Source organism: Perissodus microlepis, chromosome 15, assembly GCF_051167445.1.
Source record: "Perissodus microlepis isolate ML-2025 ecotype Zambia chromosome 15, ASM5116744v1, whole genome shotgun sequence".
Lineage (NCBI taxonomy): Eukaryota > Metazoa > Chordata > Actinopteri > Cichliformes > Cichlidae > Perissodus > Perissodus microlepis.
This window is the reverse complement of record NC_140475.1, coordinates 4652183-4677625: the sequence shown is the minus strand read 5'-3', so window position 1 is coordinate 4677625 and position 25443 is coordinate 4652183. Positions and strand designations below refer to the sequence as shown.

At 42.9% G+C, this 25443-nt stretch overlaps 1 protein-coding gene across 4 annotated transcripts; it reads left to right on the top strand.

Annotated features, from left to right (window-relative positions):
* Window positions 1-2618: 2618 nt before the first annotated feature.
* On the top strand, window positions 2619-25386 carry LOC146371456 (mitogen-activated protein kinase-binding protein 1-like). Of its 4 annotated transcripts, none has more exons than XM_084953538.1 (33): window positions 2619-3063; window positions 4348-4439; window positions 6502-6564; window positions 6652-6709; window positions 8182-8352; window positions 8628-8765; window positions 9001-9183; window positions 10256-10416; window positions 10614-10803; window positions 11205-11342; window positions 11435-11625; window positions 11702-11793; window positions 11905-12030; window positions 14237-14307; window positions 15430-15551; window positions 15646-15721; window positions 15833-15944; window positions 16036-16099; window positions 16250-16360; window positions 16529-16686; window positions 16919-16956; window positions 17194-17394; window positions 17481-17614; window positions 17774-17895; window positions 19068-19262; window positions 19569-19635; window positions 20141-20296; window positions 20531-20694; window positions 21023-21625; window positions 21729-21816; window positions 22019-22101; window positions 23088-23173; window positions 24637-25386. In XM_084953538.1, the coding sequence occupies exons 1-33, from the start codon at window positions 2968-2970 to the stop codon at window positions 24868-24870; spliced, it is 4584 nt and encodes a 1527-aa protein (XP_084809664.1). In that variant the 5' UTR covers window positions 2619-2967; the 3' UTR covers window positions 24871-25386. The 4 variants fall into 4 exon arrangements, with proteins under 4 accessions (XP_084809664.1, XP_084809663.1, XP_084809662.1 ...); XM_084953536.1 differs by having other exon boundaries at window positions 2879-3063; window positions 20528-20694; XM_084953537.1 differs by lacking the exon at window positions 24637-25386 and having other exon boundaries at window positions 20528-20694; window positions 22019-23169.
* Window positions 25387-25443: the final 57 nt, after the last annotated feature.

The following is a 25443-nucleotide window of genomic DNA, read 5'->3' as shown; positions in this document are numbered from 1 at the left end:
CATCTGTCACAAATAACTTTTGTTGGGGGGGGGGGGGGCTGTATTTCATCTTGTCTTTACATATTATGAACTAATCCTGTCTGTACACCAACACCTTGGATTTAAATCAAATCAGATGTGATTGAAGTGCAGACTTTAAGCTTAAATTCAAGAGGATTAAAAAGTATTTTTTGAGCTCTTTACGAATAAACTTTCAAACAGTCAACAACCACCTGAGGTACAATCTCTGGAGATCACCAGGTACTGTTGTGGTTCCTCTCTCGAGATGCCCTGTCAGCCCTTTACCGTAGCCACCTTCACTTATTGCTTATTTGTGGGTCTCTGCATTCAGTTTTTGTATTTAAGAACTGCAAACCTGCTCTGTTAGGTTGCGATCAGGTGACTGACTTGGCCATTGAAGAATATCTCATTTCTTTGCCTTGTGAAAGTCTGTCTGATCAGTTTTGCAGCATTTGTCTAAATCCGAGGAGAAATTGTTGCCCTGTACATGTCACAATCCATCCTGCTGTTTCTATCAGCAGTCACATCATCAATGAACACTGATTGAACTGTTCCACAGGCACCCAAACGGGCCCATAACATCACCTCCACTGTGTTAGTGTGGTTTGTTTTTGCTCATGAGCTGTCCCTCTCCTCCGCGCTTTAATTAATTATTCCTGGTTCTGTCCAGGATCTTTCATGTTTTCTGGCAAACTAATCGGGTATTCTTTTTCTTGAGTGTGACCAATATACATCTCAGTCATCCAGGTTATGGTAATCTAAGGAGCTTGGAAGGAAAAGCAACTGGACTTATATATAAGTTTCTTGAAGACATTTCACTTCTCATCCAAGAAGCTTTTTCATTTCTAAGAGCAATTGGTGGATAGTCCCAGATTTGTAAACCCTATTGAGAGTGTCCCTAAGACTGTTTCGGGTGAGCCCATTGTGAGACCTTGCCCCACCCCATCATGTGACTTATTCAGTTGATTTTACTCTGACTGTTGTGCACCAACTTGAGAGTATTCTTGACTTTGTGAGATGTTGTGAAATTGGTTTTTGTAACCATGGAAATAATTCTGTCATCATGCACTTCAGTCATCTTCTGCGGTCTTTGTGGCCTCTTGGTGCAGCTGGCCGGTGCGTTCCTCTTTTTTAAGAATGTACCAGGCTGTTCATGTAGCCAATCCTAAAGTTTATATTGATGATTCAGTGTAAGAATAGTCTTCACTTGACTTAAAATCTCTTTGAACCTTGTGTTCAGAGTTAAACTACCTCCAGATATTTTACCTGCCTAATTTGTCATGAAATATGATACAGACCTCACCTGGACATGAAAGTGATTTATCAGCCAATTGTCCACTTACTTTTGACCTACAAACCATTTCAGTTACATCATCAGGATGGCATATTCAAGCAAACATTACATCTGTTGTCATAGATAACATTATGCATGTACTTTAAAACTGAGGTGGACTGAAGATTGATGATTTCATGATGATCCAATGTTGCGTTGGGTCTTGGCCTTCACTTGGGAGCTACTTTGATATGTATCACCCACCTAAGCATTGCTGCAGACTTTGCACACTCACTATGGCAACAGCACTCACCCAAAAGAACAATGCACCCTCCCACAACCCATAAACAGTGCTTAAGCAGTTGTTGTCAGTCTTCAGACTTAACCAGAACTCTACAAATCTGCACTGGTACAAACCACAGGACCCAGAGAATTCACTGCCACTGTCACAATGCTGGACACCACAGCACAGGGCCCAGGTACTCCTGCACAATATAATACAGGCAACATAATGGGGGGGAAAGCCTCTTCCACCAGCTTTGTATTTAAATTAAGCAATAACTAAGGTACACATTTCTGGTAACTAGTTAATTATAAATATGGTATTTTACAATACTGTATGGTGCAGTTGGCTGGGTTTTATTGGCAGGTGAGTTTGTTGATATCAACCTTCAAGATATAATTTTAAACTAAGGTGAATTAGAACACTTACATGGCCGATCATCCAATCATCAGTTGGAACAGCACATTTGTGGTGGTAGTTTGGTAGTAATCACAAAATTTTTTTTGTTTTTGTTTGTGAAGCACTATATTATACCAAAAGTCTTCAGATTTACTTAAGCTGTAACAGAATATATCACTGTTAGTATTACTAGCTATTTGTTACCAAAAATAATAATTGACTATAAAGGTCTGCTGAGAAGACCTATAAATAAACCCAGTAGGTTGGCAAAAATAAGTGCAGTGTGCTCTGAAAGGATGTGGTTTGAATGCAGATCTTCCACGAAGACATTTCAGAATTGAAATCTCATTCAAATGGATGAGTTCCTTAACACGCACTAATTATCGCCTTCGTGCAAGACAACGTGAGTCAAAGTGTTCAAAAAAAGACACAATCAAAACCTAAATTGCTTTAACTTAAGCAAACAGTCCCATTTACTACGAGTGAACTTCCAGATAAGTGAACCTCTGTCTGCTAATCAGCAGCCTAATAAATTCTTTGGTGGCTTCCCAAATCGTCCCCTGCACCGGTCTCTCTGATCCCATTAAATCAGGCGCAAAAGCAACAAAAGCTGATGTAATCACTGAATGGGACCAGTTCAGGTTCGGATTAAACCAGTGATGTCACACTGGCACACGGGAACAAGCGAACAGCTGAGCGGCGACTCCGTCTCCTCCTGTCATTGCAAACGCAGCGCTCAGACGAGAACCGGCAACGACAGAAGAAGAGAACAGCGAACTCACTCGAGAGATTAGCCTCCACATGTCCCACCGGCTGCTGCAGGAGCTCTGTCACACTTTGTAAAGCTCTGCAGCCGGAAGGTTTTAGTCCTGGGAGCAGGATCATTACGCGCTCCCCTTCGCTTCTTCTTCTCCAGCCCGTGTGCGCGCCACACTCCGTCAGTCCGTGGATTGCCACAGTGGATGGTCAGCAGCCCTCAGAGCCGTGCCTCCGGGCTGCCAAGCTAAGAAAAATGCCGGGCGATGGATTCACCATTAAAAGTCGCATTAGGAAGTTTCTGCGTTCTCCATCCACCGGAAAGAACTGCAAAGAAAATCTCACCAGCAAGGTACGAAAACTTCTGATGTGTGAGTAGAACAGCCGGACAGAAGAAGCGTCCCGCTGCAGACCTGTTAGTGCTGCAGGCTTACCTGGAGCTAGAAATCTGATCTGAGATACTTTACTGTAATTACTGGAAATCTAAGGTACAAACGTTTCACCTGCTTAACCCTGTAAAGCCTGAACCATGAAACAACTGCCATAAAATTCATGTTTATTGTATTCACCAAAAAAGAAATTAAACATCAGCCTCCATATATGAGCTGTCATTTTTATTGTTTTTACCGCATCCTGTATTTTTGTGCAATTTATTGATGCACAGGTCGTAACAAGTCACGCGTTACAGGGTGGAAAACTGTGAGATAGGCATTCATTATAGTTATTAAAACAGTTATTGCGACCTGTTGGCAGAGTAGTGATAAATCATTATGAGAACAGCTGGCGTTGTTTATTAAAATGAAGTTATTGCAGTGTCTGGACTGGGAACACCTATGTTAAGCAAGCATTCACGATTTAATAGCTGATTTACTGCCAAATGTGATGTTTAAACAGCGGCAAAATTGACATTTTGATAACCTGGCAACCCAAAAGGTTGGCTTATTAATGGCTTATAAATGATCTATTAAGACTGGTCAGTTAAAAAAAAACAAAAAACAAACTTAGAGTCTATTTAGAGTTCTTAGAAAGCATTTGTTATGATTCTTTTTATTGTTTGCTGATGTTATTATTGCACTTTTGTTAGTAGGACACTGAGGCTCGGCTACATTCATATGTTCACTCAGACTAATCAATGACGCCAGCAGTTGGTTTCTAATTCCCAAGGCAGACACAGACAGACAGACGTGCCAAGCCAGCTGTCACATCCTCACTTTGTCTTTGAGATCTTTTTCTTTTTTTCTTTTTTTTTCTACGCCTCAAACACCCAAAAGATAAAACGACGACAGTTTTCTGTCTCGAGCCTGTTGTTGGACACGTATCAATCAAAGACATGCTTGGTGCTGCACATCAGCAGCTCAGAGTCTGCTCGTTTATCACAGAGTTTGTGCAGGTGTGCAATAAAGACAATAACGGTGATCAATACTTTTCAGATTTGACAGCCTGAATCTTGAAACTGCCAGGAAAGGCTGCTTTTTAATACATAAGATACCAGAATGTTGTACACAAACAGCACATTTACTTGTGTCTTTACTGACTTCTCTCTCTATTCTTCTGTCAGCCTCCACTATTTTATTTTTCTTTTCTAATTATGATGAATTCCTGAAAACCAAACCCGCCCTGTGTTGTCTCTCTACAGGTGACTCTAGAGAAAGTGTTGGGCATCACCTCTTCAGGAAACAGCGCTCTGGCCTGCGACCCTCGATCCGGACTTGTGGCCTATCCTGCAGGGTGAGATGAGAGAGACTGTTTATGCGCTGTTATCTTCCTAATCTGACCTTTGACTTATCAGCGCTCCGCTCGCTCCCAGCTGCCTTATCATATCTACCTCATGCGGATGTTTAGTGTGCAAATTTCTGCGTGTGTGTGTTATCTCTGCATCATCTCAGAGGACTGGAGCTCTGTGTTGGTTTTTTTTCTTTATCCCATCCTTGGGGAGGCTGTCTCTGGCACAGTGATAGCTTGTTGTGCAGTATTATTAATTTTTGCTGCTATAGCTTTAATCAGCATAGAATATAAAAATGAGGATGGTTATGCTGGATGGTTTAGATCTGCACTGGTGATGGGGGGGGGGGGTGAAAGCAGTGTTTAAAAACAAGCAGAGTGGGTCCTGCCAGGTCGCAACAAAATCTGTGCACTTGAGCTGATTTTGTTCTCAAACCTTCCAACAAAGCTGTATTAATATTAAGAAGGCCAGCGGTCAAAGGGGAAAAACGAGGAGAATTAGAGCAGTATTGCAACAACATGTAAAGGAGTGTAAGGGTTTGTGTGTGTGTGTGTCTGTGTGAGGTATGCATGGGCATGTCTTTGCACAAATGGTTCTGCTCATCGTTGTACTAAATGGTGCACAATCTGGCAACCCACCTGCTGTCTCAGTTTAAATCTGTGCAAGCTGTTCTGTACCAGGAATGCAGTTTCCTGGCACGGTGCAGTTCACTAGCAGGTCCAATGCTGATCTAAGTTCTGCTCACGAGCTAGGATGCAAAAAGGATTTTAATTAATAGGTAACAATATTATGCGTGCGTTATTTCAATATGGAAAAGTATATGATGAAATATATAGAATAAACTAAAAATGACTCACGTCATGTCTAGTCGTGCTTTCATTTTTCATGTAACGTAGTGTAATCTTCTTTCTGAATGTTCCCTCTAAGGAAGTTATTCTGTATTTTGAAAACTAGACTAAGGACGGAAAATCCTGTGCACTTTCCCAACCCAAGGTTTAAAATGTGTGTGCGCGCTTGTGTTCCTATTCATTTCCTTTTTGTAGGAACACCCAGTCTTCTCCAAGTTTCAGTCATCTAGCTTTTGATTTATGGTGAAGTTGAAAATTTTGGAGGTAGTTCTCCTTCTTCATTAATATATCCAACTGGTGCAATGTACAACTACCAAACGACCCCAGAGCATGATGCTACCACCACCCTGCTTCACAGGAGGTGCATTGTGCTTAGGTTTGACCTTTACTCCGGAAAGGCATACCCCTTGTCATTGTTGCCAAATGGCTCAATTTTTGTCTCTTCTGACTGTAAAATATTACTCCAAGGTTTTTTGGCCATGCATGTTGGCAGCTGCAAACTTCAGCCGAGCTTGAAGGTGTCGATTTTGGAGTAATGTAAAACTCACTTCACTCTGCAAAGTGGTGACACATCGAAACAACTTGTATTTACAGTTCAAAGAAATCATTAAAAGCCTAAAATCATCATTCGTCCATGCCCACGATGAGGGTGCGCAAGCTCCTGACTTCATCTGTATGTTTCACACAAAAAGAAAATGATAAATCATGAATGCAGAGTTTTGCCCACAACACACACAGCTGATTTAAACCAGAAAATATTGATGATTTATTGGGGTTATTTTTGTGTTGTGGGGTAAAATTAAATAAAAATAAAGAGGAATTAGAAAGAAAAAGTGGTTGGAAGTTATCCAGCTGATCTTATGGTCATTTGTAAGTTTCATAAATTCATTTCTGCACATGATTAGTTGTTTTTTCGCAATCACTACATATGTCAATTATTTAATGCTTTCCTAGAACATTAACAGCACCAATGTTTACAGTGTGTTTCTACTTCTCGCTGTTACCACCAAGGAAGAGCTTCCAGATAAAATTCATCCATTAGCATCAGGCTTTCTTTGGAGTTGCACAGTTTGAATGTTTAAACATTTGCACCTATAAGCTCTATCATTAATTTATTAACATAAAATGGCCATTTTCCTTAAGTATGTGCATCGTTTCTCGACCTGTTCCATATCAGATATTAATATGCATTACTGAATTTCTTGGTTTCCTTTTGTAGGTGTGTGGTAGTCTTACTGAACCCCAAAAAGAACAGGCAGCACCACATTATCAACACTTCAAGGTGAGTCATCCGCGAGTACAGTCTTCACTGAAGCAGAGCAGCACTGAACTAATCATGCTGTGATGTTATCCTCTGTCCCTCTCACAGGAAAACCATCACAGCTCTGTCTTTTTCCCCTGACGGCAAACACTTGGTGACAGGAGAGGTGAGTTTCAACACCCTCACTTTTCTCACTTTGTCTCTGCAGGTAAACTCAAACTTGCGTCTGTCCTCTCGTCTTCTGTTTAGCTTTCTTTGGTTTTTGCTGTGTCGAGTGAACATCACAGTAGGACTGGTGTTTGTAGTAATTCAGATTTACTGCAGAATTCAGAGAATGAGCTTGTTCCCATCTTCAGTTATCCACAGTATAAGAAGGAGTTAGCGCGCTGTGCTGCGGACATCGCAGCAGGATGGAGGCTTGCTGCAGAGCTCTGTGTTTGCAGCCTCTCCTCTTCAGAGGGCCTTGTTCTGTCGTGTCACAGCGTAATGTGTCTTTTCAGTCAAGCATCTTGAATCGGTTTTGTTGTAGTTACAACGCGGGCCTCGACACAACACGCTATCTTAATCCTCCCCGGCCAATCAAAGCCGATTAAAGACTTCTCTGCATAAGTGGATGGGCAGGCAGCAGTTGCCATGACGACAAAGACCAAAGTTCAAAAGACCAAATAGACTTGAGGATAGGCTGTTCTCCTGGATTCTCCTGGAATTCAAAGGGAACCATGTGCTACATTCCCAACGTTAGAATACTTTGAGTAATTAAAACTGGTTAGAGATCGTAGTAGATGTGGTGGAGAAATATTAGAGCCCTCTTTTTAACCCGCTGCGCTCGGTGATCAAAGCTGAGCGCATCACAGCTGTATTAGATGTTTTCCCACAGGCCCTTTAAAAGGAGGAGTAAAAGATATGCCCGAGTGAGTGATCTGATAAGAAATGTCCCTCACACACACACACACACACACGCATTCATCAAACAGTAGCTCATTTACATACAGGGGCAGGCTGACAGCGGATGTGCAGGCTGTTTTGTCCTCCTCTTCTTGTGTGTCTTTTGTATGCAGCTCTGTCTTCGGTTGAATGTCACACTATTTCTTTTGGACCTAATAACTCTGACCTTTGAAAGGTCCTTTTACCATATTATAATAGGAGACTACACAAATAGTCTGCTGAACTTTCGATCCCCAGGAGGGAATAATGTGAGCAGGTCAAGGGACAAGTAGACAATCAGAGGACAGAGAGAGGATGATCTTCTAGAGCAGGGGTGTCCAATCCCAGTCCTCGAGAGCTACCGTCCTGCAGGTTTTAGATGCATCCTTGTTTTGACACACCTGAATCAAATGAATGGCTTGTTATCAGGCCTTTGCCAAACTTGATGGCATGCTGAAGAGGTAATCAAACCATTAGGGATGCATCTAAAAACTGCAGGACAGTAGCTCTCGAGGACTAGGATTGGGCACCCCTGTTCTAGAGAGATGGACAGACAGGAATGACAGGTGACTCCTGAGCGGAGCCTGTTTCAGTCGACGAAAACATTAAGACGCTTTAGTGTATGAATGGAGGAGTGTTCGCCATCTTACTAACAACCTAACATTGTTTTTAAACGTTGACTCCTCCCCCCCTTACCATTTTTTTTTTCATCAGAGCGGTCACCTACCGGCGGTGAGAGTATGGGACGTGGCAGAACGGAAGCAAGTGGCCGAGCTCCAGAAGCACAAGTATGGCGTCTCCTGTGTGGCTTTCTCCCCCAATGGCAAATACATAGTCAGTGTAGGAAATCAACATGACATGATGGTCAACGTCTGGGCGTGGAAGGTTTGTCTCCCTTGAAAGTTTCTAAAGCTCAAATCCTACTTGTGCTTTTACACCTTCTTCCGTTCTCCTGACTGCTTTAATCAGGACAATGATGGTTTAATGTCTGATGACTGGCAATTTTTAAGCTCAATTTTTTCAAACTCTAAATGAAAAAATAACTTTAAAGTAGTGAAAATGTCTAAAACCATGTAGTGAATGTAATGTTATACTGTTGAGCAGCGAGTCCTATTGTGTTTTAGTTGTGTGATCTCTTTCGAATGTGTTGTTCTTTGCAGAAAGATGTAATAGTGGCCGCTAACAAGGTGTCCAGTAAGGTGAAAGGTGTGTCTTTCTCCGAGGACAGCTCCTACTTTGTCACAGTGGGGAACAGGCATGTCAAGTTCTGGTATCTGGATCACTGCAAGGCCAACAAGGTATGAGAGGCTTTCCTATCTTTTATTACTGCCTGGAGTTATTTCCCTACCTTTTACTTCTGCTTTATTTTTGCATAATTGAATAACTTTAGTGCACTCTTACATTATGCAAATACATTTGTGAGACCCAGGGATTATTAATTTTCAGAAGCACACATGAAACATTTCAGGGAAGCACTTTAACTCCTTCAGTTGGAGCTTTATCGGCTAACCATCACCTCTCTGTGCTATGTAGGCCAGCGCTCCTGTGCCTCTGCTGGGCCGCTCCGGGCTGCTGGGAGAGCTGAGGAACAATTTCTTCTGTGATGTAGCTTGTGGACGTGGCTCTAAATCAGACTCCACTTTCTGCATTACTTCCTCTGGCCTGCTGTGTGAGTTTAACAGCAAGAGGATGCTGGACAAGTGGGTGGACCTTCGGGTGAGTGAGAGGGGAGGGGCTGTCTGCAGGTGAAAGGTAGAGGTGGGACTAACCAGACACCCCACTATATGATCAATGTGATTTTTAACATTTTGTGACATATAAGAAAACAAAACAAAATGAATAAGATATTCATAAATCTCCAATTAAAATTTTGTCAGTATTTGTTTTATCTAATAAGATAAAGTAATCATACGTAGATTATTTGGATTTATGTAATTTCTTGCTGCAAAATTATATTGTCAAGCAGCAACAACAAGCAAGTACCAACACTGTGACTAAAACCTGCCACAAGATGAATTGAACGGGGTCAAGCTGTGATAAATCACCGAATTCAAATCTGTTGAGTCGACTTCCCTCATGTTGTGTTTATTAACAAGGACTCGTTCAGACTGATGCCAGTATGTTGGCAATCTGCAGTCTGCATTTATAGATTAGACAGCAGTTACTTGCAAACGTCCGACAGCCTCTCTGAGAGTTGTTGCAGTCAGTCAGTGATGTAGGACATGAGCCCTCTTGTTCGAGTATTTTAACGTACTTAATAAAAATAATGATATTTGCTCTCCCTGAATATTTACAGTATCACCAAGCAAAATATTGTGATACGATGCTCTACTCTCAAACTGCCACTACTGTTCATTTTTATTAAATGGTAGCTGAATGTAACATATTTGTTCTTTATTCACTAGGTGTCACTTTTCTTTATGTGGTATTGGCCTCAGTCAGCACTAACATGCATGTTCATTTAGTTATTATTTGAGTACAGTACAGGCACAAATGCCTTAGGTCAGTAACCATACGTGTCTATTGAACGGGTGAAGAGGATCTTAGAAGATTTAGAAGCAAGGACAGGTACAGGATGTGTTTGGAAAAGCTCCAACGGGGCTGCTTTTCTACTCCTCTGTAACCTTTGCAGAGGACTCAGCCAAAGCAATGATGTAATATTATCTGCAGGAGCATAATTAGCTTAATTTTTCAGACTTGAATGAATTTGAATGTTTACCATTTTCTCAGAAAGATTATGAAGCTATGACTTGTGAGCTGATTATCTGGCGTGTGTCCTTCCGTGCAGACCGGGCTGGCTCAGTCGCTCTCTCTATCTGAAGATATGATCTTCTGCGGCTGTGCCGATGGAACGGTGCGAGCCTTCAGACCCGCTGACTTGCACTTTGTGTGCACGCTGCCGCGGCCGCACCCCCTCGGCTCTGACGTCTCCTCCATGACTGAGGCCAGGTGAGAAAGAGCTCAGGAGTAACTCGGCCTTTCTTTAGCACTGATCCACTGCAGGATCAAGTGAGCTCTATAAATAGAGCTTTCTGTCTCAAGCAGTGCAAGCCCGAGTCTCGTCTAAATGTTTCTTATTCTCGAGGATGTCGGATTTTTACAAAGAAAACATCTATTCCTGTTGTCCCAACCTTTCATTCCCACAGTCATCTGTTCAACGCCACAGCGGATGCCCGTTACCCAGACACCGTTGCCGTTACCTATGACCCCGTCAGCTGCCGGCTCAGCTGTGTATATAATGACCACAGCCTGTATGTGTGGGACGTGAGAGATGTGCAGCGGGTGGGGAAGGTGCACTCTGCCCTCTTTCATCCCGCCTGTGTCTGGGACCTGGAGGTAAATGCATACAGGAGGAAGTGAATTTATATAACCTCTTTAAAAGCTGTGAGATGTTCAGTGTGTTTTCTCAAGCCTCCTGGCTCAATAGGATTACAGCAGTACAACAGATTGGATTCTACCTATTGATTCGGTTAGTAATTTGCGGCACATTGGGGATCATTACACGAACAAAACTGGGAAACACTGAGCTGTTGTGCTGTTGTACTGAACATTGTGCATCAGAATTTGGCAGCTTGAAACTGCTGATAACAGTCGATATAAGACAATTCACAGCATAGTGAAACTGCATTTCTAGAAATCTAACTTACAGCATTAATTGTTTTTTAAAATCATGCTTTTTTTTACCCTCATCTAGTTTATTATTAACTGAACCTCCTCCTTTTATCACTACTCCCCAGGTGTTTCCAGATGTTCCAGAAGAAGTGGCTTCTGGTTTGTCATCAGGCGCATTCCTCACTAGTTCAGCTGATAACACCGTGAGAGTGTGGCGCATGGACGACTGGACACAAACTCATTCTCCAAACATCCTGAGCCAAGTGAGTTTGACTTCCAAGATCCGTCTTCTCTTCAGCTGTGTTTCAAGTACAGCTGTGAAGAGTTACTTTCTGTCTCCCTCATTTCTATAAAGGATCTTTTGAATATAATCTACATCGACGGGAACACCAGCACCTTGCTGGATTCAGAGTGTGTAACAAGTGCGAATTCAGAGGTCAAGTCGGGGGATGGACAGACAGCGGAAACCAGGACGGGCATCAGGACTATCTGTGTCAGCCCAGACGGCAAACACCTGGCATCTGGAGATCGCAGTGGCATGCTGAGGTAGGACGAGAAGACTAAGGCTGAGGCTGATGACAGACTGACGTGACCTCTGTCCTAAAACTGTGATATTCTGCAGGGTTCATGACCTCAGCAGCATGGAGGAGATTCTTAAGGTGGAAGCCCATGATGCTGAGATCCTCAGCCTCGAATACAGTAAACCAGAAACAGGTCAGTGTGTGTGTGAGACTGTATTAGTTACTATAATGATGGCACGCTTGGAGAATATTTGCACATTGGCTGTGAATACAATAGGTGATTATGTGGTCTGATTTCTCTCAGGTCTGAAGCTGCTGGCCACAGCCAGCAGGGATCGTCTGATCCACGTCTTGGATGCAGAAGACGACTACAGTCTGGTGCAAACACTCGACGAACACTCTTCATCCATAACAGCCGTCCGCTTTGCTGGTGAGACACTTGAGAAGCTGTCAACATCTGACGGCTAATCTTTCCTTAATCCGACGCTTTCATCTCCGCTCAGTCCCACACAAAGTCCCTCTTTTATTTCACACGCCGCACAACTTGTTTCAATAATAAATGACGGTTACGTGTGTATTCAGGTGGAGTTTTGGTTGCCTGAGCAAAGCCTTTCAGTTGCACTTTGCTTTCTCTTCTTCAGCTGATATGAAATGTTTGCACCACTCAAATTTAGATTTTTGAAGAGGCACTAATCTACTGTCTCTGGACTTTTTCATGAACTGTAAAATTCTTTTACTGGTAATAGTGGGTTAATATAAAATAGGCAGTTTGGGGCAAACAACTTTGAAAGCTTAGCTTTTAAGCTACCAATTACTTCATGCTTGAAGAAGCTGAACTGCAGAAATGCTGCCCTAGGGATGAGTCTAGCTGGGTTTGAGTTCCTCTGGTGTATTTCTGCATGGTGGTCATGTCTGCAAATGATGAGTCAGTGGGCAGAAAAAGGATAAGTATTTGGCCTACAGCTATTTTCCATGTAGAGAAAGAAATGACGAGTTATGCACCATATGGACAAAAAGGGCCACACCTCTTAATCTTTGAAATTCAAAGATTTTTTTTTCAGTCCCATTAACCTGCTTTCAAAAACATTTATGAAAGAGCGGGTCATTTTAAAGAGTCACTGGTACTTTAATGGGATGCCACCACTGCAGCAAGTCAAAAAAAATGTGTGTATTAGTGGTATTACTGCAAAGTGGTTTAGAAACCACAGCAGCTCTCACTCCTAAACACCACTTAAAGATACAGAGCGGGGTTTACCCAGCGTAGCAGCACATATTGCATAGAAGATGCCAGAACACTAAGCTAACTCAATAACTGCAGAGCTCCAAACCTCTTCTGGCATTAACATCAGCACAAGAACTGTGTGCTTGGACATGGGTCTCCATGGTGGAGCAGCTCCTGTGGGTGTAATGTTTAGGTGATTTTGTCCATATAGCTTAAATTTCCGTCTCTAGTTCTGCACTATTTACGTGGAAGTGCAGGGATGTCAGCTTTAGCTTTGTATCCATTTTGCAACAGACAAGATTGCTCAGCTAACCAGCTAACTTCTTAAACAACATGCAAAACCTTATCTTGGTAACATAAAAGTAAGTTTCATACTAAAAAGGTCAAAGTGTAATTGTATAATAAGCTGCTGTATAATATTAGGGTGTCTCTGTGGTCAGGTTTCAATTTTTTGAATGAAAAGATGACTAAATCCTGGAACGTTCATCTGGATGTGGCAGAAACGTTGCATCACTCATGTGGCTTCTCAGTCTCAGCTGTCTGCAGGCTTCTCCAACCTCATAAACACTACATTTGCATAATGACTGAAACCAGCACCACTGACTAACAATGGGCTGTGAGGTCAGTTTCATGATCATTAACATGCAAATTGTCACGACCATTGATCAATCTCCATGAGTGCTATTCACAGAGAGTTGGGGTATATCTGTAATCACAGCACTGTAAAATAGTGAACGATGTACCCTTAGGCCCCCTCAGTTCACAGATGGTCGTTCCTTTTTCACGTAAATAGCCTCCTTGACTCCCCACTCCAACTACTGTTCCTCCCTGTCCACTGACAGAGCGGCCACTGGCCTGTAGATGTAAATAGACTGTGGAGTCCTGGCCTGTGTTCTGCCATCCGCCTGGCCAGAGGTTGTTTCCATTGACTTTCAAATGTTGTCCATTACTGATAGGAATTTCACAGTCTAGGAAAGCTAACCTGTCATTTTTCACACCCTCCCTGGTGAACTCGATGTGTTTGTTCACTGAGTTAATGTGATCACTGAATTGTGGGACATCCTGAGATTTGATTTTCACCCAGGTGTTATCCACATATGTGAAGCGATGACTCGGTGGTTTCCCAGGGTAGGATGATAGAGTCCTCTTTTCTACTTCCTCCATATACAAATCAGCCACAGTGGGTGAAACTGGGGAACCCACGGCGCCACCACGTTTCTGCCCTCAACACTGACACACTTGGTCGGTGTTGAGGGCAGGGTAATCCTCTCACACTTTTCACGCACAAATCATTTCTCCTACTGAAAACGTTCCGTCTAGATGAACAGAATCAACTTTCTGGGATTTCCTTGCCTGGATGATTGAACGTGCATGAAGACACGATGACTAAATGCTTTTGTTTTTTGTTCTTTAGCCAATGACAACAAGGTGAGAATGATCAGCTGTGGGGCAGACAAGAGCATCTATTTCCGCACAGCGCACAAGGTAACATCAGATGTTGGATATTACCCAACAAACACACGCAAAAGCATGAGTGACACAAAAAATATTAACTCAGAACGTCCTGCCAAACACCAATGTTAAAGCTAATGTATATGCAGGCTGCTAAATGCTAACAAGGTAGGAAACAGCCACCTCACTGTAGACTGGAAACAGTGAACCAGCTATTCTGACTTCGTCAAAGTACTGCCTGCGATATTCTTCTGAATAACTAATTCTGGCCACAAAGAGCTTCATTGCATTTGACTTAATTTTTTTTTCATTAATTCCTCTCATTTAGGTCACACTTATTGGCACAATGGTAACACAATCTGTTTAGCAATTCTAGAGCACAGACCACAAAAGGAGCGTTTGTGCTACAAGTTGTATAACTACGAAATACAAAAAAAGAGAGAAAGAAAAGGAGGCGACATTCTTTTGCTCTGGAATTGCTTCTGGGTTAGCAGGCCACTTACAGCATTTTTTATAAACTTGAGACGGGATTTAGGCCACTGCAGTGACTCAGAACATTAAGTTGTTTTTTTGTTTTGTTTTTTCCAGAGCGCAGTAAACAAGGGCTTGTTAGTCAAAAGTGAACCTTCTCTTTGGCGTACAGACATTTATGGAGTGCTCATTTTAGAAAGTTGTTGTGACAGGTTTGTGCTCCGGCAGAGCAGAAATGAGCTTCTTCTGTGCCGTTTTCAAGGATGAGCTGCAAGAGTACCCTTTTCTGACTATGTCTATATGATGATGATGATGATGATGATGGTAGTGATGCACAAAAGCTGATTCTCTGTGGTCTAAACTTTGACCACAGAGAATCTAATCTATTCTATTCTAACTGCCAAACATGTTCAGTCTATTTTCCCCACTCCATTATTGTATGCAACAACTAGCTGTATACCCACCTTTTAATATGCAGATATTGATCCTGAGTCAAGCTGATCTCTGCAGCTTTTGGAGACTTGTCTCAATGACTGTAAAGCTGCACATATTTCTCTTTGCAGGTTATATTGAGTTCAGCACGCTCAGAATAAAAGTCACATCATGCATTCTGCTAAAATACCCCTGATATTTTCTCTACCCTCCTCCAGCGCAGGCCTGACACTGTCTTGTTCTGTTTCACAGACCGACAGAAGAACAGAGTTCAGGCGTTCTCACCACATGGTGAGGAAGACCACGCTTTACGACATGGACGTAGACGCCACCTGCAAGTACGCCGCTGTTGGCTGTCAGGACCGCTGCATCAGGTAAGCGAGGGCACGCGGCTTCAAAGATACACGAGCTTCGCTAGGAACGTGTTCTTTAAAGGTGCCGTGGCTTATCTCTTCCTTCTCTCTGCAGGATTTTCAACATCAGCAGCGGCAAACAGAAAAAACTCTACAAAGGATCTTTGAGTGAAGATGGAAGTCTGCTCAGGGTAACATTTTTCTCCACAGTTGAAACACCTTTTTTCTCTCTGTCTGTATATATATATATACACATATATAGAGAGAGATACTAAAAGGCTCTTTTGTGTTGGGTGTGGCAGGTTCAGATCGATCCCTCTGGTCAATACGTGGCCACCAGCTGCTCCGATAAAACCATCAGCATCTTTGACTTCTACACCGGGGAGTGTGTGGCCACCATGTTTGGACATTCTGGTAACGCAGCTATCACAGAATAAATCTAACCACAATGACAGAGAACATAATGAGAGCTAACAAGCCTTTTTTTCTTGTTTATGTTTGGCAGAAATCGTCACTGGGATTAAGTTTACCAGCGATTGCCGGCATTTGATTTCTGTATCGGGAGATAGGTGAGAAACCGCCTCTCAGTGATGTCCTTGCACCCAGGCCGAAGCAATCTTCTGCCGCTGCAGCTGTAGGAAATGGCTGTGGAAATGTGTTTGCAGATGCTTCCGAGCTGAAATGAAATCTTGAATATTTAATGCTTTTATCTCCCCCAGCTGCATCTTTGTGTGGAGGCTGTCCCCAGAGCTGACAATCACCATGAGAGAGAGGCTGCACCAGCTCAGAGAAAACCCAAACACACCACCCAGCAAAACCTCCAGTCTCAGGTGACGACACCAGCACACCTCCACCTGTTAATTGAGTACATTCTTTCCACGAACCCAGCGCCGATGATAAAGAGCCCACCTCAAGCGAATGTATTCCCTTCGCGTATAATGACATGGCAACACAGATAGAATATTCATCTTCTTGACTCTTTCGCTGTGTTACCCTAGGCGTGAGGTGTACAGCGCTCCCGCTCTGGGGGGTCTGTCCTCTGACAGCGACCGTGAACACGAGGAGGACGACAGAGCGGCGAACGACGATGCCAATGACCCCGAAGACAACGCGACCCATTCTTCTTCCGCCAGCAGCCACGAAGAGGAGGACACAGGTACTGTGTGATAATTGATGACATGAATAAACATAGCGGTAACTGCTTTTGGGGTTTTTTTACATCAAGGAGGTCAAAAGGGTTTAGTAATAGGTAGACAATCCTCCATTGGTGCACTGCCCTGACATTTGGCTTCTTTGCAGAGTGCAGCAGAATCTGGAAAACAACCAAAATTGTTTTAAACTGACTTCCTCTATTAACTTTGTAATCATTGTGCTCCTTCCTGCAACAGGAGGCTCGGATGAAGGACAGGACTGGGAGCTGACAAAGGTAGATGTTTGTTATGACTTTAAATAAAATAAATCATTTTGGACTATTCTAAGAAAGCACAACCTAAAGCATCCTAACATGCAGTATTAGCTTTTTGTTCCATTAAAGAAAACAAAAATGGAAAAAAAAAAACCGCATCCCTGTGTGTTAATGATGCCATACAGTTTCTTCCATAGCAACAAATGTGATGGAAAGGGTGAATAATTGTACTGTGCTGTGTATAATGTATATTCCCAGCATGGAGTCGTCAGCCCAGTCATCCCTGAGTCCTCAAAGCGTCCCCGGAGGCGTTGGTCTCATCGTATGGGCTCATTGGAAGTGATGGTTAAATCCATGCTGGACCTGAGGCAACTGGAAACCTTTGCTCCGAAGAAAAACCCCAGCTGCCCCCCACATGACAGAGAGAGGCAGAGCTCGCTCGGCCTGCAAGAGCCTGTGGTACGTTCTGTTTGTCTATAAGGGAGATATAGGAAGCTGCTCGTGTGGATCCGTGAGTGTATAATTGCACTGCCCGTTTTCTGCAGATGGGAGAGAGACCCAGGAGACATCGACCCTGGCCGGACGCCGACTGGCTGTCCTCGCACACTTCCAGGGACACCAAGGGGACAGATGTGCTCTATCCTGAGGAAAAGGAGGACGACACAAGTCCTCTGGACAGGTAAACCTCTGCCTGCTACGCACTGTTTTGCCCGACTGATTGCAATGCCATTGCAAGACAACAAAAGTCCTTTTCTATTCTCAGTTTGCTGTTTCTCTCTTTCTGCACCCCCCCTCCCCATTCCTTGTTGCTCCCACGTCGGTGATTCCATTACATCAGCGATTACTGCAGGATGCAAGGACGAGGGATCCATAGCAAGAGCCAGGACAGCCGCAGCCCAGACAGCGCTTGCTCTTTGGATTATGACAGCAGAGAGTCCAGCCCAGATCATATTTTGGATGGTAAGGTCTTACTCTGAATGCATGCAGCATTAGAAAAAGAGTCTTTTGTGCAAAAGCTCTGAACTCCAAAAAATCGTGTAAAGCACAGTGTCCAAAGTTGCACTTTTTCAGCAAGTAGCACATGACAGGAGACTGTCTGCTTTAGATGCATTCATGCTTATGCCCTGGTGAGAACATACATACATTATTTACATACTTTCATCAAGATTTTGCAGTTTTTCAACACAAAAACTAACACAAGAAGTCTAAACACCTTAAAAATATGTTACAACCCCAGTGTGTCTATCTCCACGCTGTAAGAGATTCTACATAACTGAAATAAGCCACACAGTTCCTACAAAATTTAATAAATAATTAGGAACAAGATGCAAAAGAAAACTAGGAAAAGTCAAACCATAAACCATCAGCAACACTAAACTGCTGCCACTCTGACCAGCCTGGTGTACATCCCTGTTACAGCCCTCAAAAACAGTCCCAGTTTCTCATATCGCCCCCTTGGGGAGATTAATTCCCCACATCTGATCTAAGCTAATCCAACATCAAAACTAAATGTAACAAAACTAAAAAAGAAAAATGCATAACATGAGCATAAGCCACTCAAACTGCTGCTGCAGTCACAGGAATGTGAAGGGAGTGAGAGAACGGGCTTCCTGACCGCCCTCATAATCGGCTTTCCGTCCTTTTCAGTCCATAAGGCCAGACCAGATACTGCAGCATAACTGAGAGGTCTTTGTATATTTATAATGCTAAAAAAATGTGAGCTTTCTTCACGTTGTGAGGTTTTTTCATGTTGCAGTACTCTCTGCCTGCCTGTGCTCAGTCTCAGGTTTTCTTTCTGAAGTGTGCCAAACGCAGGATTTAAAATCACGAGTTAAAATGTCCAGGAGAGCTTTAAAATATCTCTTCAATGTACAGTGAAGCTCATACCTGCAGAGAGGGATTTGGGCGTGCAGAGAGACGTGGATTTTATTTATTTATTTTATTTTATTTTATTTCGAGGCTCGATAAGAGAAATGTCAGATAAAACTACCAGGCTGGTTATTTCTTAAGGATTACAGAGTACCTGCTGCCCCCCCTCCCTGTGTGTAAGGGCTGTATCAAGGCCACTGAAGACTTTGGTTTCTCTGTCATATTTGTGTCTCTGCTGCGTCTAATTTTGCTTTCGCTTTCAGATCCTGCAGAGGCAGAGTATCTGAGTCAGGACAGCTCGGATGAGGAGAACGACGAGAAGGAGGAGGACGAGGAGCGAAGGGAAGGGGTGACGAGCATGGACGAGGCCCTCAAGACAATAACGGACAGTGGCGGATGCGATCGAGCGGATTTCCTCAAGCAGAACTTTGAGACGCTGTCGGAGGGCTGCACTACAGGTAACACAGAACACACAGACAGGCGTGCTTTGAGCTTTAGGGAAATAACCTTATTCTCTTTGTTGCTGGGAGCCAGAAGATTGATACCCTTTTGATGTCTAGTTATGACTAATGTATAGCCTGTTTGTGGCTAACACCTCCAGACATGGAGAAAAGAATTATTGCTTTATTTCCCAGAAGTCTTTAAATGACCTCACGTGCAAATTCAGACACAGTCGACACTGATTATCCTGTCAGTCTCACTTCTACTTCCTGCCTCTGTCTCAATTTTCTTCCTTTTTGTTTTTTCTTGATGTCCATCCACAGCTGAGCAGAGCAGAGTCCCGAGGCTCAGTATGTCTTCACGCTTCCTGGCCGGAGGACATAATAACCGGTACTGCCTGACCACTTCAGACCAATGTGGATTCAACAGCTATAATTACAAACCCATGCGGACTCTCACACGCCGCTGTGTACTTTCCCTGTCTAGTCAAGCTGTCAGTTTAAAGTCACATTGTTAACCCTCTACGGGTGATTTTGTGCAGGAAATTGTTTTCTTTTTTTATTCTTGGAGGTGGAGATGTATAAGTGTAAACAGCTTCATATTTTGGGGGCTAAATGATTCCACCCTCATGTCTAAGCTACTGTTAAAGAGGCGGCTCTCTGCAGAAGTCTCCACATCCACCTACCAGCACATCTAAAGCTCGCTAATTCACATGGTATATCTTGTTTAAGCAGTGCAACCCCCTCCTGTTTAAAGTTTACGCTAACTGACTGCTGGATGAGGCTTCATATTGACTTTACAAACCTGAGAGTAGTATCAATCTGCACATACGTTAGGGGAATAATGTGTGTCTCACTTATCTGCTTCTCTTACCCGGTATTACCTTTCTGCGCAGAGACGTGCTTCTGTTTGCCAAAGCGAATGGGAAGGAACAAGGCGGCCGCTCCATTAAGCCCCCGGTGTCAAAAGTGCGGCCCTTGATGGAAGATGGCGTAGGCGGGAACGCAGAAAATAAGAGTCCCATGTCCCCTGGAAAAGCTCAAGGGCCAAAGTAAGAAGAAAGCACACACATTAAGAGGCGTCATGGGGGTTTCATTTTTGAGGCAAAACCGGATCTGCGAAAAGCATAAAAGTCACTAAATGATTCTAAAAGATCAGTATGAACAACATGGGGGGGGGGGGGATGCTGTGTCACAAGGCTATGTCAGCACAACAGCAGACATTTCACTGTGCTTTATTCCTGCCAGTCATGTGACTAAAATAATGCTGTATCGCGTCTCAGCAGGGCTCAGGAGAGAAGCAGTCCTCCTGCGCTTAGACCCCAGAAGAAGACGACCACAGGGTCCCACCTCTGGAGGTTTTCTAATCCTCCCCCCAAAGCTTCGCTGCTGCTGGACAGGACGACGTGCATCCAAAAATCGCGCTCTGCCCAGGACTTGGCCACGCGCTGTACGTTTGATCCCGTTTCAGTTCATTCATTTATTTGTCTGTGGTTCCTGTAATGTTTGTGTCTGATTTTTCAGTGAACTACAGTAATTCCATCCGCTGGCAACTGTGAGAAAGTTAATCTGCCTCAAGAGTGTATTTAAACATAATTTGCATTGCCGACTTACAGTTTCTTTGAAATTTGCCAAATTAATCAGTGTACTTTCCCACATGAGTTGAAAGTAACTGCTTTGTAGTCTTCTGAATCAGTTCATGACACTTTAGCACGCGTAATTTAATTCTACTTTCTTAGAATTAGTTATATTAATCTTCTCACTGTCTTTTTCTGCAGCTCTTTCCTCCCATCTGCCCTCTAGTGACCAGAGGGAGTTGCACAAGAGACCTCAGCAGCTTTTCCTCAATGAACCCTCTCCCAGACCTTCCTCGTGCTTTTCTTCACACTCCTCTGGGTCCCCACAGTCATCCCAGTCCCCACTTCCGTGGGAGAGCCCTAAACTCAAGCCCCAGCACTCTTACATGAACCCCACTGCTAGCTCTGTGGCAAAAAGCCGGTCCTCCTCTTTTGGAGATGCCGTCCATATAATGACCCCGCCAGGCTCCCCCTTCTTCTCCAAGAGGAGGAGGTCATCTGTGGAGGTAGAAACTGAGCCTCTCATGCTCGCCTCATCTCCTGTCCTGATTTTCCCATCCTCTGCGCCGTCAAAATCATCCCTTCCACTATCAAACAGTCCCTCCTTGACTCCACCTCATCCTACAGTCAGCCAGAATGTCCCTCCTTCTCGCATCCCACTTCCTAAGCAGCCGCTCAGCCCTCGACGCAGCCTGTGCCTGGAGGTGAAGCCAAGCTCAAGTTGGTCTGGAAGTATCAGCAGGGCTTCTACTCCTACAACAGACCCCGGATGTCACCATAGAGCTACTCCCCTAAACAAACAAGGTCAGAACACCGGCCAGTCGTGTACTTTTTGATGTCTCCACAGAGCTAAGGAGCCGATCGGCTAACTGTGTGCTTGAACGTGATTTTATCTTGTTATTTTCAGCATTAGGCAGGCACCTGTCTCTAAGTTTGGATTCCTCTTTGTCATGTTCCATGCCTGTGAAGCAGAAAAGGGACTCGGTTTCTGAGAGGTGAAGTTTTATATCACTTGTGAAGACTTTGCTAGATGTTTTTTAACAGTCGCACATCAAATTGCTAGTTATTTGCTTCATACACACTATGAGTTGGCTGCAGTAGTATTTGTTCATTGTATCTGTTCAGTTCTGGGTATCTTATATACAAGAATTAGTACTGCCACTGCAACTGACTTACATTTCTGGCTTTTATTCCCAGTGCCAAGGAGCCAGGTCAGGTGGCTGTAGCTAAAGAGTGCCCTCTGGTGCCTGAACAGGCCCACACATCAAGCCCACAGCCAGGTTTGGCCTCCCACGACTTCTTTAACCAACCCTCCTCTTATTTGTTGCTACGTCCCCTGATGTTTTTCAGTACTGCCTGTCAGTCTTATCTGTCTCATGTCATCTGCCTGCTTCCAGTTAGACCTTTACAAGGACGACACATGACAGAACAACAAGTTTTAAATATCTGCTTTTTTTTGTTACATTTGTTACATTTATATTTGTTACATTTTGTTACATTCATTCCTTTAGCTTCTTTGTCTTCAGCCCTCTTCTCGCTTCCCTCTAATATCAAAATATGGATGATTTTCATAAAATTTGCACATTTGTACTTCCTGAAAAGGATGAACGTTTTCCGTTATGGCCTCATGTTTGCACACCAGGTACTGTTTTCCATTATCTGGGGAAATTTGCAGGTGAATTTGAATATTACTTAGACTCTGCTGTGACATCAAATACAAAGCCTCAGTTAATGGGCAGTGCAGAGTTTTCCTCACATTGCTCACTTGCTCAGTAAATAAAAGGTATCTAATAGTTTTAAAGTGCTCTGGTGAATCTTACAATAACTCCATCCCCTTCGTCATACTTCCCTCCCGGCTGTTCCCTGAATGATAAGCGCCTTTCAAAGGCCAGGAATTTCTTTTCGCTTCATTTCAATTTGAAAAACACAGAAACCTTAAATGGCATTAAGTGATAGCAGCTCTGTACCTGAAACTGTGTTTTGCTGGATGATATAAACTGTGAAATCAGTTTTCTTAGTTTACACTGTTACAGCTCTGCAGCTTTTTGCAGCAACCTCCTCACCTGTTTGTTTCTTTTCTGATACCAACTTTTCCCTCTTTCTTCCTTATATGCTCTTCAACCTTTTGCACGACGTTTACCACTCTCCTACTTCGCTCGATAACAGCGCACGCTTGTGTTTGTGCTATTTGTGCTCCTGGGTTTGGTGCTGATTTTCTGCATGCTGTGCCGTACTTGAAATTCATTCTCTCTATCTCTCTCTGCAGATCACTCAGTCACCTTGGAAACTTGTAGGCAGGTTGTTACCGACCTTCACAGCAGTCTGCGGAAAACTGTCATGTTATACACTACGGTCAGTGTGTGCGTCTGTGTATACGAATGTGTGAAAATGGTGGGTGGATGGAGAACTTGATAGAAAGCAGGAAACAGAGAGAGAATAAGACAAAGGGGAAAAGCAAACATCTATAATCTGATGAAGCGAAAGAAGAGATAAAGGCACTGCCCATCTGTGTGTGCCCCTGGCTGCCTGTTGACTGCATAAACTGCATAAAAGACATGTGTGTCTGGGCATTTTAAAGCCACCCATTTTAAAATTCTCAACATGTCTTTCACCTTGTTGTTTTTGCTTTGTTTTTGTTTTTTAAATATAGTCAGAAGTGACCACATTTAAACAAGAGGGTGAACTGTTATCAGCTAATGCTAGCTAGCTTGGTTAGCATGCTAGCTTGGTTAGCCTGCTACCCAATCTATTATCCAACCAAGGGTTAGGGTATCAATAAAGTATCAATAAAGTGTATGTGTGCACGCATGAATCCAGATACCTGCTGATTAGGGTTGAGTAATGAACACGGGAAATTGTAGAATTTAACTCACCAAAATCTTAGCAGGGACTTTTTGGATGGGATGCTAGTACAGTAAACTACACAGCAAGCCACACTGGAAGGTACACTATATAGATAACATTGGCCACAACCCTTAATTTTTGAATTCACGTGTTTCCAATCCCACTGCCACATGTGTATATAATCAAACACCTAGCCATGCAGTCTGCTTTTACAAACATTTGTGAGAAAAAAAAATTGTTTTCAAGAGTTTATCAAATTTAAATTAGATGCTGTAATAGGATGCCACTATGCAAAAAGTTAGCTTGTGAAATTTCTTCCCTCCCAGATACTACATGATGTGATATTACTGTAAAGTGGAAGCGTTATAGAGCGGGGTTGCTGAGTACTGAGGCACATATTTTGTTAAAGTCACCACAAGCACTTTGCTGACTCAGTAACTCCTGTGTCATTAACATCAGCACAAAAACTGTGTGCCGGGAGCTTCATGGCTCATGGGTTTCCAGGGTGGAGCAGCTCCTGTTGGTGTAATGTGTAGGTGGCCTAGTGCAAAAAAAAGATTTTAAAAAATATATATACTTACCAAATACAGTGTATGGTTTAGTACATTAAATGGTGAATAAGATGGGTGTAGCTACTTTTGCCATTCAAAGTAGCTACAAAGTAGCCCATATTAAATGCTTAACAGATTTTAAATGGGTGAATTATAAAAACATTCACACTTTGTTATGAAAGGGAAAGTGCTCTATAAAAACTACAATCATTTTCTATCGGGTGGAAAACATGTTTATTTCTTCTGTAAAGTTGAGTATTTTAACATGAAACAGTATGGAGACTTGACTCTGTTTTTGGGCAAGCCTCAAGTGGTCGTTCAGGGTACTACCAATTTCACTCCATCATTGGCTTTCTTTTTAATTTCTGGAAGTTTGGATGGCTGACTTACTTTATATGTGCATGTGTTCTTTAACAACAGGTACTACAGCATAGCCAACAGACCAGTGAAGATCAACATGAGATGAGGAGCATCCTGTCCAAGGCGCTGCTTACAGTTAAGGATGAGCTGGACTCTCTGCCTCATCCTTCCTCACCCCAATCTGAAGGGCCCCCAGGGGTAAACGGTGACGGAGAGAAGGCCCTGGCTCTGCTGGAGCAGTACGCTGAGCTGCTGGTGAAGTCTGTAGAAAAGAGACTAGACACCAAGACCTGAAGAGATAGACTAATGTTTGCAGGGCCCATAAACCAGGAGCAGAAAGAGAGACGAAGACTCTATAGCACTCTTAAATGCACAATTGTTTTTTTTGCACAGAGACCATTTGGAAAATGGATGTTGAGTATTATTGTCTAGAATATATATATATATATATATTTAATTGCCTTACTTTCACATTGCTGTTGCTCTCCTTTGTCTGTGGAGCATTTTTTAAACTATCTAATTGAATTATACTAAGTGAATGTTACAAAGGGAAACACTGGAGGGACAAAGGTGATGAAGTCACGTGAAGAGCAGAGGTAGTCCAAAACTAGAAGACCACATGGGTTTAAAAATATGCCACAGTTTTTGTTAATTATACACACAACTTTTGTTTATTTATTTTTTTCTGCTATTAAACTGTTAGTAATTGGATGAGAGTAATATTTTTTTAAGCAAAGTAAATATATGTGGATAGAAACGTACTGAGATGTTTTTAGTTTTTACTGAATTAAAAAAAAATTATGTCCATAAGATGAAGCTGATCATTATTTGTTCCCAGTATAAATATCCAGGCTCAAAATTCCGCCT

Coding starts and splice junctions, on each gene's coding strand:
- LOC146371456 (XM_084953537.1), top strand. CDS start 2,968: ATGCCGGGCGATGGATTCACCATTAAAAGTCGCATTAGGAAGTTTCTG. Junction 16,100..16,249: donor ATTTCTGTATCGGGAGATAG/GTGAGAAACCGC, acceptor TATCTCCCCCAG/CTGCATCTTTGTGTGGAGGC. Junction 19,263..19,568: donor GTCGGAGGGCTGCACTACAG/GTAACACAGAAC, acceptor GTCCATCCACAG/CTGAGCAGAGCAGAGTCCCG.